Consider the following 18,850-nt stretch of genomic DNA (forward strand, 5'->3'; position numbering starts at 1 on the left):
CTTTTATCCCATGCCAAGAAATTAAAATCTTTTTAGATGCAGAAGGGATACAACTATGCACTTAAGATAATACCTCCTCACATTTCTGGCTGGCCCTGGCCGCTTCCCCTGATGCCCTCCAATGGAGCTGTGTGGTTGTGCTGATGGCACACAGAGGATTTTCCCAGCTGTTAAAAATTATAAGGGACATTCCTCCAGGCATTATAAATGCCACTCTAAATATTAGAGAACTGGAATCAATGAATTATATATTATCTTTGAATTAGTGTATCCCATATGAATGTTTGTATAATGAAATATGTCATGATAAACCATGAGTAAAAAATAATTTCTGAAAATCACATATTTAGGTTGAAGTGGCATTTTCCTTGGCATGCATCGTCCTAAGGAATGATCTGTTACAGAATGAATTACAAGAAAATGAAGGATTTAAGTATGCCGATGTCCTTTATCTTCTTCACTCACCAGATAAGGTATATCTTTATAAAATGTTAGAGCTCATGCAGAAAGGTTTTTAGACCACATTGCCAAATTATAAGTGTTTCACAGCAATACTTAAATATATTACATAAGAAATGTAAAATCTCTTTGGTAGGTCATTAGTTTGTAATGATGAAATAATACTGTTCCATATTTTTCATAGCTGTCATATTCTTTGAAACGTAGCAGTTTTAATGCTCGAAGAACCAATAAATCTGTTCTGTCCTGGATGTGTTGAAAATTTTCCTAATTTTATGACCTTTCAACTCTCAGTCATCCATTTCTTACCCAGTATTCCAGAGTGGTGCTTCTCAAATTATGTGTGATGAAGGAAAGCTTTTCCCCAGCAATCTTTTATGGGGAGGTTACGGTGACTAACATAACATAATAAAAATAAATTAAATTAAAAACAAACTACATCAAAAACTAATGATGTACTATATGTTGGCTAACTGACCATAACAATAAAAAATTAACATAAAAACAAAAACAAAAACTTTAAATTTTGAAATAATTTTAGATTTTCCAAAATTTTGCAAAAATAGTAGGGAGTGTTCTAGCATATCCTTTATCCAGCTTTCCTGGATATCAAGAAGGAAATTAACATCAATACCGTACAATTAACTAATCTGCAAGTTTTATCTAAGTTTTGCCAGTTTTCTCACCAATGTCCTTTTTCTCTACCGGAATCCAATCCAGGATCTCCTATTAGATCTAGTTGTTATGTCCCTTTGGTCTCCTTCAATATGTGAAACACCGTCCTTTGTCTTTCATGATTTTACATATCTTCCATGATTTTGACATTTTTGATGAGTCCATGCCAGTTACTTTGTAGAATGTCCATCAATTGAATTATCTGATGTTTTCTCATGATTAAATTGAGGTGGTACATTTTGGCAAGAATACCACAGAAATGATGTGTCTTCTTCACTCACCTGCTCAGTGCATTCTTTCAGGAGGTACATACTGCTGTTATGTCTTATAACTGGCAGTGCTAACTTTGGGTACTTGGTTAACGTACTGTCATATTTCTCCACTGTAAAGTCACTGTACTTTCCTTTTTTAATTAACAAGTTTCTTGAGGTGAGACACTTTGAGCCCATGCAAATGATTCTGTTTGGCATGCATTTTTTCTCACCAATTTTAGCATCCACGGATGCAACAATGATTACATGGTATTTGCCTAATGGCAATTTTTTAAAAAATTCTTTCTTTCTTTTTTTAAAATCAAGTTTTTATTTAAATTCCACTTAGTTCATACAGTGTAATATTAGTTTCACGTGTACAATTTAGTGATTCAACACTTACATATGACACCTGGTGCTCATCACACATGCCTTCCTTAATCCCCATCACCCATTGAACCCATCCTCCCATTCCCTGCCCTCTGGTAACCACCAGTTTGTTCCCTATAATTAAGAGTCTGTGTCTTGCTTTTCTTCTCTTCCCCCACCCCATTTGTTTGTTTTGTTTCTTAAATTCCACATATGAGTGAAATCATATGATATTTATCTTTCTCTGACTTATTTCACTTAGCATAACACACTCTAGCTCCATCCACATCATTACAAATGGCAAGATTTCATTCTTTTTTTATGGCTGAGTAATGTTCCATTGTAAATATGTACCGTATCTTCTTTATCCATTCATCAGCCAATGGACAACTGGGCTCTTTCCATAATTTGGCTATTGTTGATAATGCTGCTATAAACATATTCTTCTTTGTATATTAATTGGTATTTAACTATATTTAACTATAAGGAAGAGTTATAAATAAAAGTTCCTTTTATTTATTTTTTAAGATTTTATTTATTTATTTGTCAGAGAGAGAGAGTGTACAAGCAGGGGGAGCGGCTGGCAGAGGGAGAAGCAGGCTCCCTGCCGAGCTAGGAGCCCAATGCAGGGCTCGATCCCAGGACCCTGGGATCATGACCTGAGTTGAAGGCTGAGGCTTAACCAACTGAGCCCCCCAGGAGTCCCAAAGCTGTTCCTTTTAAATGCTAATTCCCAGTTTCTGTAATCCTGTTGCCAACCATTTTGTGGACTGGTCCATGGGCCACACTTTGAATAGCACTAATCCCAGAGAAATTTGAGAACTTTTGTTGTCTGCAGTGCGTTTAGCAATCAGGGAAGAAAACTGCCAACTATCTCCGTCAGTTCTGTTCTGGGGGATTTGAGAGGAAGAAAGGAGGGCTAAAAGGGGAGAAATGAACTCACTGCATAATTTTTTTTTTTTAAATTTAGAATTGTACTCTACTGTAGTATATGAAAAAATGGAGATGTGCTGCTGTAATAATATGAGGAATATAGGGTGAGGAGACTGAATTTGGGTCTAACTCCCTAAGCCACCTTTCTTCTCTCTCAGTTCACGCCACATTTTATTCTCATTACCCTATTCCTCAGGGACACTCTTCTTTTTCTTCTACTAATTCTTCTCCTAATAATTATCCTTTTCTTCCCAGCCTATTTCCACCTGCTTCACTTACTGGACCCTATTTCTTTGTGTATCCTAATACCTTTCTTCTTGCTTTATGATCAGGTGACTACTTGTGTGTACATAATTTTAATTATGGAACATTTCAAACATATATAGAATAAAGGAGTAGCATAATGAACTTAAATATTTCGATGACCCAGCTTCCACAATTATCAACTCATGGCCAGTCTTATTTCATCTATATACCCACTTGCTCTTCCTATATTATTATTATTTTTTAAAGATTTATTTATTTGAGAGACAGACAGAGAGAGAGAAAGCGGGCACATGCACGAGAAGGGGAGGGGCATAGGGAGAAAAGCTCAAGCAGACTCCCCGCTGAGCATGGAGTTCCTGTAGGGCTAGATCTCACAACAGAGATCATGACTAAGCCAAAACCAAGAGTCAGAGGCCCAACCGACTGAGCCACCCAGGAGCCCCTTGTCCTATATTACTTTTGAAGCAAATCTCAGGCATCATATAATTTTCTTGGTAAATATTTTAGTATGTACATATAGCACTTTTAATATAATAATTAATAGTGGCAGAAGAAAACTCATGAGATTAATGGTTCTTTCTGTACTATACTGTTCAAACAAAATATTAAAAATAAGATTTAGTGATAAAATTCTTTTTGGTCTTTCTGGAAGATCTACCATATTTGTTCATCTTTGGCAAATGAACTGACTCTAAGGAAGAATTGGCTTTTGCTCTGTTTGCCAAATCCCAGAATGTTAAAATGTGATTTTTAAATCATCTTTTTATTTCCTCTTAGGATATAGTACAGAATTTTACAAATGAACTTATTTTGAGAGATGATAGAGATCATCCCACAATGCATAAAACAATATATAGCATGCTATACAAGGGAAGTTTTGATTTATCAAGTCTACTTTGAAATGTTAAAATGAAAATAAAAATAAAAATATGTTAAAACAAAAAACCTGAAGGTTAATGAAATTATGGAATTTCCGGGGGCGCTTGGGTAGCTCAGTCGTTGGGCGCCTGCCTTCGGGTCGTGGTCCCGGGGTCCTGGGATCGAGCCCCGCATCGGGCTCCCTGCTCGGCGGGAGGCCTGCTTCTCCCTCTCCCGCTCCCCCTGCTTGTGTTCCCTCCCTCACTGTGTCTCTCTCTGTCAAATAAATAAATAAAATCTTTATTAAAAAAAAAGAAATTATGGAATTTCCTGTTACTATTTAGATATTTATTTGCATAATCATTAACCTAACATTCCCTCTGAAAATTCAAATTACTTCTCTTTTCTTCTCCCTGATATCACAACCTACTTCTCTATTTTATCTGTTCAATAACATTCTGGGTTAACTCTATTACCTATTTTCCCCAATAATGTCAAATTTTACTCCCAGAGATAAGAATGCAATATATTTAGATGGGCAAGAATTCAAAATCTATTACCTTGAGTAACATAACAGATGAACTAAGTTAAAGATAATGCATGTTTCTCCTATTTCTAGGATATTTGTTTAAGGGCAGGCTATGCATTAACCCTTTTTGCCTTCAATAATCGCCTTCAACAATACTTAATTTTGGAAAGTGGAATAATGACCATATCAATCTTTGAGCCTTTTCTTGAATCAGCAATTGAAACTGAGAAGGCAATGGCAGCATTTCAGGTATAAAACTGGAAGTTAAAACTTCAAATCAATAAGTATGTCTTTTTAGACAAAACTTAAAAACGAGAAAAAATTTTGATCTGGAAAAGCATTTACGAATTTGTAAAATTCAGTATTTTTCACACCAGCCCTTTCTACCTCAAAAAACCTCCATTATTTATTAGGATATCTTCATTTATACATAATTTTACAAGTTACAAGGCACTTTTTGCCTCTGTACTTGATTTGATGCTTATAACAACCCTGCCAGGTTGATGGGCAGATAGTATCATTTTCATCATGCCCGTATTACACGCAGAGAAACAAGGCAGTATACAGACAAGTTTTCTAACTGCACATCTTTAGCTGATCACACTGATTCTATCTGGGTGCTTCTTTCTCTATCCAATGACCTTTAGAAGAACTATTTTCTACGAACCCATACTTCAAGGATGCAAAAGCTACAAATATTGTAGGAAGAATACAGTGGCCTGCCATGTTCACCACCATGATCAGATAGTGACAACTACTCTGAATAAACCCCTGCCACTTGGTTTTCTTCTACTGGTTCATACCAAATTACTCCCCTTGCCTTCCTGAGAAATACCAAAAAACAAAAGCTTAATTAGAGAAGCAGAGTAGAAAACATTCAATGATTCTATGCTTCTTTTTTGTTTTCAGATTATTATCTTAGCTAAAGTCATTATAGATGTGGACCATATTACTTTGTCTGCAAGAGGTGTTACTATTTTAGTGGATAGTCTGTATTCAGTTCATTCCACTACTATTGTCTTGACAGGTAAGAAATAACTGGAAGGTGGTTACATAAAACTACATCTGCATAAAACTATTTTCAAAAAAGTTTTGTAATCTGAACAATAATAAAATAAGCTTGATTCTATGTCACATGGTTTGAAGAATGAACTGGTTTAAGTCTACATGGAATTCCACACAAAGTCTACATGGGACAGTGTGAGTCTACTCTGTACCCCAAATAGAAGCCGGGTAACTCTGAACATGGCCTTTTTGATTTCCTAGTTACTTTTTCAACCCCCTAATTATTTTTTTGAGAATATGAAATGAGACTCCAACTCTGAGCTACTAACCAGAAAATCTACACACTGATTTATAATAGTAATGGCAGACTTGTACTGCTATACCTCTGTCTGGTTTTCTTTTGATCAACTTCACATTTTGCTAACATTTAAGAGTTCCTTATGTTGCTATAAAATATAGCAAAGCATAATAGTCCAATACAGTTCTTGGCACCTTAATGCTAATTGTGTAACTGTATCTACTCTAGAGCTAATTTTCAAGATGAATAATTAGGTAATTGACTTGATATATCACTCTCAACACAACATGAAACAGTATCAGAATGACAACCATATGAAGTGACTACTACCAAAAAATAAATAAGGTCTTTGTTTTTTAAATGAAATGGATCACTGAAGGTAGGAAAGGAAATTACACTTGCTGCTACAGAATTATATTTTTACTTGGCATGGAAGGAAAATTCATGCAAATGAAAACTTTCTGATGGAAACTAGCTAGGAAAGAAACATGTTTAAATTATTAAATACATTCTTATTTAAATAGCATTCTTAATTCAAGTCATAGTAATTCTGTGACTCTGAAAAACAGTCGTAGTGGGTTTAAATTTTACTCCACAAACTCCTGTGTGCAAGAAATACTATATTATACTAGCTTTCAAATATTAATTTTCTCAGGTTGGTTGGAACTGAATCTCAAAAATTACTGGGCTTTCTTCATCCATATGCATTCATAGTCCTATGCATCTCCAGAGTCATGTGCATGTCTGGGGTATCCCAAGCAAAGCAGGATATTTGGGCCTCAGATATAATGTAAAGTAAGTGTTGTGCCAAATGTCTAACTTGACAAGGTTCCCAGAAGAGGCTCCAAAGGCACAGAAGTTTTACAAAGACTAGGATTTCTGTTGCCAAGTGTCCAGTTTTCCTATGTGCACCACATAACCATTCTCTACACACAGCTCCTGTTCCTACTATCTCCTTCTTAATCTTAGATCCTCTGCCTGCCTCCATTGTTTCCCATCTCTTACTCCTCCTCTTTAAAGACGTCTCTCTCCCTTTCACCTAAAATAATGCCTTCTATAAACATAAGCTTTTAAAAATATATGCCTGAAAAAAAAGGTTATTTTTAGACATTTTTTGCTTTAAGCCATACAATCCATCCCTCCCCATCCTGAAACAATAAAATACAAAGGCCTTGGTTTATAAAGAAGGCCAGAAAAAAAATACAAGAACAAAACCCCAATGAATACCTCAATAAAGTATCCATCCACATTTATATGGGTGGATACATTTATATTTTAAAATGTGTTGCACTTATTCCAACACAGCAACAATATTGTGAAAGAATATCATATGAAAGCTCTAAAAATAAAACACATATTCGAATGAAATTGTTTTAAATTGGTAGTTGCATATTTATTTACTGAATTACTTTATTATTCTTTTTATGGCACAAACATCAATGACTTTAAATTTAAGTAATACATTGTTTGGGTTTAAAATACCATTAAGCTCTTAACTCAAAGCGATCTGAACTGCAAAAAGCACATACTAAATTTTTTTTATGGTAGTTCAATCATTATGTTCACAGTCATTAAAAAAACACTAAAGCTCAAAACAAAATATATTCTGAAGTCATAGGGAAGAAAAACTGATTTTCAAAATTCCCTACTCTTAAATAACTTTTACTGTTTGTGACAGAAAACCAAATCATAATTTTGGGGAAAGAATTCTACATTTAATATATACATGCTTTTTCTCAGCTTTTCTTCATTAACAGAGATGTCTTGTGACTCAACCCTTTTTAATAATATGTGCAAATGAACAAAAGTATAGTATATCAGTTTATATCAGTTAAATAACACAAACTTTTTTTCTTGTTTAATTTACAGGGAATTTAATAGCTAGCCTGGCTCATTCTAGAGCTGGTATCCCAGAAGCATTTACCACATTAGGGACAATCCAACAGCTCTGCTATCATTTGTATTCCGGAAAAGAAGAGGTAAAAACAAAAGTAATTCTATAATTGAATATTCTAAAAATATAATTGCCTCTCACTTTGTGGGCTACTTTCTCTACAGGTTAACTATGTTATATAATAGTTCATGTTACTGACTCAAAATTAGATGATTTTTCTAGTATTACATCTGCCATCCATAATTTTGGTTCCCACAAAATGTGCACATTTGTTTTAACTTCAGTACTTAAGATTCAATATACAAATAAGTACATTGATGATACAGAAATTTATAATTAAAATATTTATAAAATATCTCACAAAAACTGGTTACTTAGTAACTAACCAGTTCTTATGATCTAAGTCATTTCTAGGATTATTTGGAATGAATGAAAGTGGAATCCATTGGACAGTTTTCTTTATCTGCCAAGCAGGATCAGAGGTGACAGTATGAAGAAGGCCAGGGTAGTGGTTTGCCTCTGAATATTCCCCTCTCCCTTCCCCCCTCCCCCAGGTGTAAGGCAGTGTTTCTCCAACTGCAGGGGACGCAGGAACCACCTGGAGGACTTGTTACACCACAGATTGCTGGGCTCCATTCCCAGCATTTCTTATTGAATACATCTGGTTTAGGCCCTAAAATGGGCGTTTCTAACCAGTTCCTATAAGCTGAAGCTGCTGGTATCAGTGCTATACATTGAGAGCCACTGTTCAAGGTATGGTAGATAGATGGGCATATGCAGCAGTCAGATGCCAGTGTTGAGACTAGCATATCAGCCCTCTAGTACCCTGCATGGGCCTGACTTATATTCATTCTGTGACATTTCTTAGGCCACCACTAACAGATTTTCTAAGAACTGCCCAGGAATATACTTTAATCACATGAACAACCTAATTACTTCAGGGTCACAGGCAGAGGGTATTTTTTTCTGGAGTCCTGTGGCTGATACTTTGTTTTTGCCAGTGGAAAACTGAGTTGCTTTCCTGAGTGTCTTTTTAACTTATTTTTATCCTGTAGCCTCTTACCTGGTTTCCTGTTACAATCAACTGAGCAGTTTTGAAAAATTCCAGTGTCCAGGCTGCACCCCAAAAGAATTAAGAGTTTCTAGGGGTGGAACCCTGGCACTAAGTAATTTTCATAACTATCAAGGGGATTCCAATGCACAATCAAGACTGAGACCCACTGTCCTAGCTCAAACTCAATGGTTCTTACTCTAGCTGCAGATTGAAGTCACCTGTGGCACTTTTAAAAACAGTATGAATGCCCAGATTCTACCCCCAAGAAAGTTGATGGGCTTTTTTTTTTTTTTTTTTTAACTGCTGGTGATTCTAAAACGCAGTCAGGACTGAGAACAACTACTAGAAACCAATGGCAGTTGACAGCTTTCTCTAAAAATACGGCAGTTCTGCTTCCATCTGTAGATTGCCACTGGTTGACCTACACGTTTGCTCTGCAGAGCTACAGAGACTGTCTTATGAAATGTTTAGTGAGAACACTTTGTTAGATATTTTAAGACTAAAGCTCAACGGAGGAATTGTTTCTTCATTTAGGTTCGCACAGCTTGCTCCTGTGCTCTTGGCTACTTAACTTACAATGCAAATGCTTTCCGCATCCTATTAAAGGAATGCAGAAATAAGCCTAACCAGTTCCTTCGTATAACAAATAATATCAACAGAGATGCAAGTATTAACCCAGCATTTTTAAAGGAATTTCAAATGCAGCAACGAGTGGGACTTCCTTCTTTAAGGTATTGTGCCTATATTTGTGAAGTTGCAGTAGTGAAATTATTAATAGAGGAACTTGTAAGAAAGTTTAAGGAAGATTGGGGCGCATGGGTGGCTCAGTCGTTAAGTGTCTGCCTTCGGCTCAGGTCATGATCCCAGGGTCCTGGGATCAAGCCCCACATCAGGCTCCTTGCTCAGTGGCGAGCCTGCTTCTCCCATTCCCACTCCCCCTGCTTGTGCTCCCTCTCTCGCTGTGTCTCTCTGTCAAAATAAAATAAAATCTTTTAAAAAATAAAAAGAAAGTTTAAGGAAGACCAAACAAGGGGAGCTATTCCTGATATGAATGAATATATGCCTTGGATTCGAAGAGAGAAAATTCCTCCTAAATGTCCACTGCCAAAGCCTGTTTTAATTCTGATTTAGCAACAAAACTGCTTGTGGAGGCAAGAATACAACCAGATCTTGGGGATCCCGTTTGGTCAAGATTATTCACGTTTCAGAAAAGCTTTTTGGGATTCTGGATGCTTCCAAGTCTGATCCAGGAAACCATTTTTGGGATATACTTGACAGTCCCAAGCCAACTAGGAATACCACCATGACCTTGGCATCATCAAAAAATGTTCAGAAGGTTCAAAAGACCTTTGAACTTCATTCAAAGCTAGGCCAGACTCCCAGGGTAGAAAGAGGGCTAAATCAGACCCAGTGGCTTCAGTTATGGCAAAGTATGACAGGCATTTATTTATCCAGAGGATTTTGCTTCAGTGCTGGAGTTTCATCAGAGCTTAAGTTTCTGTAAACGGAGAGGAGAATCTCCTTAGAATGGGCATATTTTCTTTAGTCAATGTAGATGAATTATAAGTCTTCTCTGCAACTAGCACTCTTATGTAGGAAACAGAACTACTCAAGATACAATATTAACTCAGGGCCCTTGGGTGGCTCAGTCGTTAAGCGTCTGCCTTTGGCTCAGGTCATGGTCCCAGGGTCCTGGGATGGAGTCCCACATCGGGCTCCCTGCTCAGCAGGAAGCCTGCTTCTCCCTCTCCTACTCCCCCTGCTTCTGTTCCCTCTCTCGCTGTCTCTCTGTCAAATAAATAAAATCTTAAAAAAAAAAAGATACAATATTAACTCTATGATAATTGAAGAAACTAGGATCCAATACTGTATTATGGTTCCGTAAATCAATTTCAGTATAGAGAAAAATTAGTACATCTTCATTTTAATTCTTGGAAAAACCAAAACCGCAAAACTGATTACCTCATTTTATATAATGAAACAGGGAAATCTAAATTAAATTCCTGTAATTGACAGTGTTAAATAATATTTACTGGTTAAAAAAATTAACTTAGGATAAATAATGAAAAGTATTATTTTACACAATTACTCTGACAACTAGCCCATGTGGCAACTTTTCAGGAATTAGCGAAAGATGCCCTTACCTCAGGACACTTCACTGTCAACTGCTGAAAAATAGGTGTAATAACTATACAAATCTACAATGACTGAGGGTGAATGGCACCCCCTGGAATTGTGAACACTCAACTTTTAGGACTGTAAGCAGTGACCAGCGCTCAGTAAACTTGTAAGAATGGTTACCAGGTGAGGTGGAACTGGTAATCAAATAATAATTACTCCCATAACTAATAGTGTTATGAACTCTTCTTAGAGTATTTACATGGACCATTCCCTTTAATTTTCATAACCATTCAGTGAAGGAGTTTGATTAAATGAAACTATGGGAAATGTGCTAGAAGATTATTAAGACCTGTCTGGAAACTTTGGCATGGATAACAATACCCTTCCACGAAATGTTCCTGGATACCACTACTCCCAAGTACACTGATTGTGGCTGGCATCATGATAGCATTTTCTTGGTGCATATACCACTTCTCTATTCCCATTCCCCCATCCAGCTCCAAGAGTAGCAGATTAGAAGAGTCCTTGGATATGCAAATTTTGAAGTATGGAGAAAGACATAATTTTACTGGTGTTAACTGACCCTGTATGAAAGCACTCAGCCTAAATGCTAGCTAGTTTCATGTTACCCTTTGGCCATGAAGTTGGCATATGGACAGATTGAAGTCTATGCCTCATTAAAGTGGACAACAGCAAATGTTCCTCACCAAATTAACCAGCTATACATTTGTGATAACCACCTTTAATATATTAACTTTAAGCGAGACTTAAATTTTATTACCAGGGAAATTTTGTAACTATATTATGTTACATGTACAGGATGAAGATTTAAAATAATACTGCTTTTAAAAGCCACCCACCCACCCATCCATATGGTGTGTGTGTTGGGGGTAAAACACACACACCCATTAACTAGCTACACCTTGTTATTCTTTGCCTTTAAACACTTCATTGGTAAACCTTTGCTTTGAAAATGAAGTTTTGTGATCAATATGTTTTCCTTTTAGTCTAGAGAAAAATGGAGGACCATCCATAATTCCTGTCTTTAAAAAAGGTAATTAATTTTTCTTTGATCTCTAAGGTAACTTCTAGCCCTGACACCTTACAATTCTGTGTTCCATTTCTAAAAATTCAAAATGTAGAGGTTACCCCCAAAAAAGTTTACCTGTAAACTCTGCTTTTGTCATTCTGTATACTTAAAATATCTTCCTATTTACAAGACTACGTTAATCATTTCTTTTAAGACCTTTCCTACCATATCACTTAACAGAAATCCCTCTCTTACTTTGTTTTTCTTATAAGCTATGCATAGAAATAGGTCATTATTGAAACAACATATAGGTATGGCCTAAATTACGATCTTGCTATTATTTTGTTTCATGTACAACTTGTCTGTCAGTTCTTAGGGTAGAGACCACATTTTCTCCACTGGTACACTACAGTTTTATATATATTTGGTAGATGTTGGCTGAGTGATTTAGGTCTGCAAGGTCAGAGTCCAGAGCTTATAAAGTTACTCATTAGTTCCTATTAGACATGTAATAGGGAAAATATATTATTTTTTGACTTAATTTATATGCTTAGTGCTTATTCATGTGTAGGACCAATATGAGTCTTACTTGGTATATTATCCTATAGTCAAAAGCAAGGACAGAACCATTCAAAAGCCAAGATCCATTTGTAAGAGTCACAAATGGAAAAGGAGAGAATAAAAGGAGAAGAGAGAACTTCACTTATTCAGGGAGTCTCTGAGGAAAGCTAGGTTTGTGTGGGAGGCTGTATATATGAATATTATGAATAGAAGAATATTTTTTGTATAGCTTCTTTAGTGTAAGTTAATTTACACAAAGGAATAAAGTCAGTCCCATTTTTTTCTTCACTTTAAAATTGTTTTCTTGTTTTGTTTTGTTTTTCAATATTGGTTTCTACATAGCAATCTGTGTACCACTAATGGTCTGATAATGTTTTCACAGGTTTATGGTAACATAAGAAAAAATAAGGACACTATAGTAAGTTTCTGATAAAGTTATTTTCATTCCATATATAAAATGTGTCATTTTGAGATAGTACCTTTTATACTTTCTCTTGGGTGTTAAGATATCCCTACTTTTACAAAATGACATTGGCATTTATTCTTTTATTAGTCTCAACTTGGCATAATAAAAAGTTGGCAACCATATATTGGCCCCACAAATTTTTGCCCTTGACATCTAAAAGTCTGGAAGGTATGGATCCATTCTCTTAGTATGTTTTAGTGATTTGAAGAAAATAGCACTATACAGAACCAAAAGCAATGAGACTATATCTAGGGCTCTTGGGCTTAAGAAAGAGACATTTAATTGTGGCTCTCTAATTTTCAGGGAAAGAGCACCGAAGAAAATTAAAACCTAAAATTCAACCAAGAGATTCTTTGACTTTAATACCTCCTGTAACTAACTTCATGGGACTCTTCAAAACAACAAAACAAACCCCTGTTTCTCACAATATTTTTTCCTTTTCATCTGCAATTTCATCAGATATCATAGAAGTATCAAGACCAAGAATAGTGTTTTTGAGCCAACTTGGGAAACATGTACAGAAAGCTAACCCAGAGCCTGCAGAAGGCTAATAAAAGCATTAATATGAAAGTATAAAAGAATTCCTGAGCACTCTTTTTAAATTCTTTACTTTTTTTAAAAGAATTTATTTTTAAGTAATCTCTCTATTCAATGTGGGCCTCCAACTCACAACCCCAAGATCAAGAGTCACATGCTCTACGGACTGAGCGAGCCAGACACCCCCAAATTTTTTATTTTAATTTTAATCTAATTCTAGTAAAATACATATAACTGAGTATAAACATTTGAATGGAAGTTCTTGATATTGATACTTAACAGATTTTCTCTAGCCTGTCTACCAAAGTTTAACATCAGGTCAGAGTCATAGTTACAAAAAGTAAATAGAATTTTCTTGCATTTAACACTATTAAAATATAGCAACTGAAAAAAGTGGCATAATTAGTATATCTATATCAAGTGTTAGAAACACTTTTAAATTGGTATGCTGGGCTAAAGAGGCCTGATTCAAAATAGCCCACATGTTAACACTCACTGTAGTACCTTGAGATATTTAACGATAAATACTACAAATGCACGAGGGTTTTAAAACCCAAAATGTAGAAATGTATACTTTTAAAAGACTTAAAAAAAAAAATCTGAAATCACTGCCCACCAAGTACAAAAGTATGGCTAAAAACTGTGGCTACCAGTGTTGACCATTTTCCATACTTACAAGTATTTTTGGTTTACAACTGGAAAGTGTGATACTCTGTGGCTTAGAATCACATGATGTCTTTGCCCAAGGAGTACTGTTTCCAGTAGGTACAAGTTTTGATGTAGGTTGGCCTCTATTTTACAGCAGCAGGTAGATTTGATACAAAGTCAAGCTGGGCTTCACTGTATCCTTTAAAGCCCTCATTTTTCTCTGACCACTTTGCTCTGGGCTACACTGAACATATGTATTAACTAGCAGTTATTTTCTCCAACATGCCTTAACACAAACAGTAATGATGGTGGTGATGGCAGCTACAGGTACTTAGGGCTTTCCATGCACCAGAGTCTAAATCCTAGGCTTTTTGCCATTGAACAATAAGCGACCTCTCCAATCTTCAAATTTAATTCTAATTCTGGTGGATGCCCTAATATAGGAACTATGGGGGGAAATGGCCTATTCTATACTACAAAGGGAAAAATAATTCAAATGATAAGAAACTGAGTCATTTATTCAGCACCATTAAGGATAAGAATTCATATTAATGGAAGTATTAAGCCTCTGCAGATGTAAAACAAAACAAAACAAAACCCTCTAGACAACAAACTTTGAGCTTTGGAACTGGCTTCTGGTGGGCTCAAGACTATATTTTAAGAATACGTTCAGGGGTTCTTCGTATTCAATAATATAAGACACTTCCTGAGTTTCTTGGCCTACCAAGGCCATCCTACTAGTCCTAAAACTCACAGTATTTTTCCTGAAGTACAGCTCCTCCAGTAAAGATGATTTTTATCACCCTGCATTTTTTCTTTTTTAAAATTACATATGAGAAAGGCCTGAAGATACAGAGGATTTCAGCAAATTGCCTTTTACCTGTACAATTAGCTAACTCTGGTACATACACTTGCCCATATAGAATTCAGTGTTTCTCCCTCCCTTTTCCTTTCCCTCTTTCTCTCTTCTTTCCCTTCCCTCCTTCCTTATGGCCAAATACTAAAGGCCTACAGATATGGAATGCTTCCCCAAAATGCTCATTTTCTTTATCTGTATTTTCTCTTATTTATATCATGAACTCAATTTTGACATGTGTGCTTGTAACACCTGTAGCAATTTTGATACTTAAAAATTTTAAGAACATAGATTGTAGATACCCCCATTTTATAATATTTGTGATAGGGGGAAGAGATTTTGGTCAATTTCCTTCCATAGTTTGTATGCACTCTGATTGTGAGAGCCACAGGAAATACTTATATTACTTCTCTGTGAATTTAAGTTCACATGATACAGAACACAAATTTAAATGAAAAGTGTGAATTCACAAACTAAGTTTCTTCTAAATAATATTTACAAACCAATTCTATCAGAGCTATACCTCAACAGCAAAGAATATAAAGTTTGTTTTTTAAATAAATATTGGCTGTTTCTATATGTTCCCTCATATAAATTATATTTTCTATTTCCAAATGGATGATCATAAAGCAATACTCTATGATCACAATTCTTAAAAAAAAATTACTTATGGAATTTCCCCAAAAGGAGGTCACCTTAAGGCAGGATTAAAATAAGAAATCCTTTCGGTCTAGATTTTTATCCTTACCTTCTATTTTCTCAATAAAGCAAGTCATTGACTAGAAAATTAACAACTTGGTCCAGTATGGATGATATAATGTAACTCTTTACTGGTAAAATCTCTCAAAGGACATTAAAGTCAGTAGCATTGTTTTTATATTCAAAGGACAGTACATTTAGTTACTTTAGGCAGAAAAAAAGTGATAAAGCTTCAGATTCAAAGGAAATTATCCAAACACAAACCAAAAACCTTCACATCTCATATATTTTCATTGATTAAATACAGTTTCTAAAATAATGCATGTAAACATACATGGTCAACTAGAAAGTACAATACACACTTGAAGGATTACTTGCCTGTCCTATTTCTTAAAATCTCAGATGGATTTTAAGATATGTAAAGACATCCCAATTGCTCCAGGGAAGATGATACCTAATAACATATATTTTTATAATTAATAACATGCATTCTGTTAGAGACAGTCACTCTTTGTCTTCATTTAGAGTTCTCTGATTTGACATGACTTTGACCTGGCTACCTTTCTAAAATTGCTCTCTCATTATAAAAGTTAGGCTAATGTTTCAAAAGGAGCTAAAAAAAATAGCTTCTACTGATAACCACCAATTTCCCAGGGGGAGGTAGGTGGGGGGGGTGTAGGTGAAATAAGTGAAGGGGATTAAGAAGTACAAACTTGCAGTTATAAAATAAGTCAGGGGATGAAAAATACAGCACAGGGAATATAGTCAATAACACTCTAATAACTTTGTATCGTACAGATGGTAAAACTATATATCATGGTATCATAATACATATAAATGTTGGATCACTATGTTGTACACCTCAAATTAATATTGTATGTCAACTATAATTCAATTAAAAATAAATAAATTTAATAAAATAAATATAATATAATCTAAAAAAATAGCTCTTACAATCCTGATATAAGAAAAAGAGAAAAAGGTCTAGGCCTTTTTAAAATGGGGCCAGGATTTAGCAGATTCACTGTATATCTTCCAAGGTTTTCTTTCTACCTGCCAATATCAGTACCTTCTTTACCCCCACAAGCTATTTTACTTTAATTTTGATAATAAACAAATCTACACTCCCTTATAAAACTGTAACATATTATTAGTCTCTCAGAAGAGCAGGGGAAACATCAAACATAAAAACAAAATAAAGTCTTGATGAACAATTAATACTATGTTTCTTCCACAATTTGAAATATAAAAAAATCACAACTTAATGTTGAAATACTACCTTTAGGGATTTTTTTGAAAAGCAAAAATCAAATCTCCATCTTTAACTGTGGTACTTTTATGGCAGCTTCTCCAACTTCTTCTGATATATCTACTCCAAGAGGACATCTGCATCACAATCAGATAAATCACATTATCTCAAATACTTGCTTCCTGATCTGTCACTAGTTCGCTCCTATCTTGTGTACAATCATCTGTGATGATGGTTCTTGAATACAAACACAGCAGGGATAATGGGTGAAGAGAAGGCCAGTCCCATTAATAAATCTAAATTTTGGTATTTAACTACTTAGAGGTATAATTGACATCTTTAATGTATACAACTCAATGAATTTGAGGATTGAGAAGTTTTTGAAAGAAACAGTTCTGCTCTCATACTATAAATAAAAACTTAAAAGGAAATAGAAAAATGATAAAAATGCCTTATAATTCTCTACAAAGCTGAAAGGGTACAAACAGTTTACCATACAGCTGAAGTCAAATCTGCATCCATTTCTACTTTAGAAATTCCCCAGGTTTTTATTGATTCTTCTCTGAGGTTTCAAAAGCTGGCTTGCTCCTTTTCTACCTTCTTGTCACTACTGGCAGGAGATGTCTGAGATCCTACTCTCTTTCTCTGTTCTTCCTCAGTAAATAATTTTGGCCTCAGATTTCTGCTTTTTTACAACGTTGCCCAATATACAGCTTCAACTGGACCCTAATCTGGAAAAAGCCATCAACTTCTGCCTCCACACTGTCACAAGAAGGCAACACTGGATCAGACAGTATGTTCTACGTGAGGCTAGGCCATCAATATAGGAGATTCCTTCTCCCACTACTAACTAAACTCTGTTTTAGGCTTTGAATTTTATACTGCAACTTGCATGGAGATTATAAAAGGTACCACGTACTTGGGTTCATAGCGGATGCCTTCTGTGTTGTGTAAAACGCCCACGCCAGCACGCAGTCTTTCAATACCGTTCCTAAATAAGAATCATTTAAATAAAATAAACAGACCAAGATTTAAAGGAAGAAGATGTAGCACGATGAAATGGCAAATTATGAGTGAAGCACATACATCCCGTGCTTACCATGCAATCATAATGCCATTGTCAGTGCACAGTCTGGGAGGAGGACACAGCAAAGTGCACTGTGTTGCATTTGTTACAATTTCCAGAGCTTTTCGGATGTGTAAGTTACTTGCAACGCCCCCAGACACAACCTGAAGGAATTGAAAAGACCAAAATTAACAAATAATTACATATGGCTATGAGCCAAACTGTTAGCTAAACCTGGGGAAGATTCCAGCATTATACAATAAGAAAATATCACATTTTGATAGGTGGAGATGGGCAAATGATCAATCTGTATAATAAAAATTTGGAGGAAAAGAAAATCAACAATTTCAATATCAATATACAAGGACCACTATAATTTTTTTTGATTTATTTATTTATTTTGGCAGGGGGTGGGAGGGGCAGAGAGAGAGGGAGAGAGAAACTTAAGTGGACTCCACACTGAGCATGGAGCCTGACCAAGGGCTGGATCTCAGAATCCTGAGATCATGACCTGAGCTAAAACCAAAAGTCAGACACTTAACCCACTGCACCACCATGAGGAGCCCCGGACCACTATCATTTTTGTACATTTTCTTCTAACTTTTTTCTAATTATAATCAAAGTACAACAATATTTTAGACCCTGCCATTTTTACTTATAAGCATTTTTCTCATTTTACATTATTCTTAAAAAGCTATTGCCTTTGATAGTCACATAATATTCTATTTTGTGACTCTACCATCTTTTAATATTTGTCTCATTTTATAATTTTCAAAAAGATGAAGTTTAAGATATAGTTAAACAGGAAGTTTATCAAGGCTTTTATGCAGATTTAAAGGGATTTCATCAAAGGAACATAAATTTGAAGGAAACTAGCTTATTTTTCTAAAAATAATGATAGCAGTTACTGCATCTCATTTCTTAATGTAAATCCACTTTTAAATTCAATGACGAGATGCAGTCTTGGAGATTTTTTGCCACACAGGCTGTGCAGATGTCCCATAAAGCTGCCGTACCTGTATAAG

General features: G+C 35.4%; 2 protein-coding genes across 7 annotated transcripts in view; one reads left to right on the plus strand and one right to left on the minus strand.

The window, feature by feature from the left end:
• Positions 1 to 13,441, plus strand: part of ANKAR (ankyrin and armadillo repeat containing) — a 74,845-nt gene extending 61,404 nt beyond the window's left edge. Inside the window, exons 18-24 of the mRNA XM_045868364.3 lie at positions 351 to 473; positions 4,432 to 4,590; positions 5,251 to 5,368; positions 7,514 to 7,623; positions 9,127 to 9,323; positions 11,721 to 11,767; positions 13,074 to 13,441. Of these exons, the coding sequence (XP_045724320.1) occupies positions 351 to 473; positions 4,432 to 4,590; positions 5,251 to 5,368; positions 7,514 to 7,623; positions 9,127 to 9,323; positions 11,721 to 11,767; positions 13,074 to 13,321 (1,002 nt within the window). The 3' untranslated portion in view covers positions 13,322 to 13,441. The remainder of the gene's footprint in view (positions 1 to 350; positions 474 to 4,431; positions 4,591 to 5,250; positions 5,369 to 7,513; positions 7,624 to 9,126; positions 9,324 to 11,720; positions 11,768 to 13,073) is intronic.
• Positions 1 to 18,850, minus strand: part of OSGEPL1 (O-sialoglycoprotein endopeptidase like 1) — a 52,439-nt gene that overhangs the window by 27,108 nt on the left and 6,481 nt on the right. For 3 of the 6 annotated variants that reach the window (XM_064586818.1, XM_064586820.1, XM_064586823.1), the window contains exons 5-6: positions 17,859 to 17,989; positions 17,679 to 17,750 (exon numbers count right to left, since the gene is read on the minus strand). In XM_064586818.1, coding sequence (XP_064442888.1) covers positions 17,679 to 17,750; positions 17,859 to 17,989 — 203 coding nt within the window. Of the gene's footprint in view, positions 1 to 8,515; positions 10,091 to 15,617; positions 16,997 to 17,678; positions 17,751 to 17,858; positions 17,990 to 18,850 lie in introns of those variants that run through there. The other 3 variants (XM_064586822.1, XM_045868358.3, XM_064586821.1) reach the window with 3 other exon arrangements.

The sequence above is a fragment of the Mirounga angustirostris genome, unplaced genomic scaffold (genome assembly GCF_029215605.1).
Source record: "Mirounga angustirostris isolate CCGP_5_RB_7025 unplaced genomic scaffold, mMirAng1.0.hap1 SCAF_3, whole genome shotgun sequence".
NCBI classification, from domain to species: Eukaryota; Metazoa; Chordata; class Mammalia; order Carnivora; family Phocidae; genus Mirounga; species Mirounga angustirostris.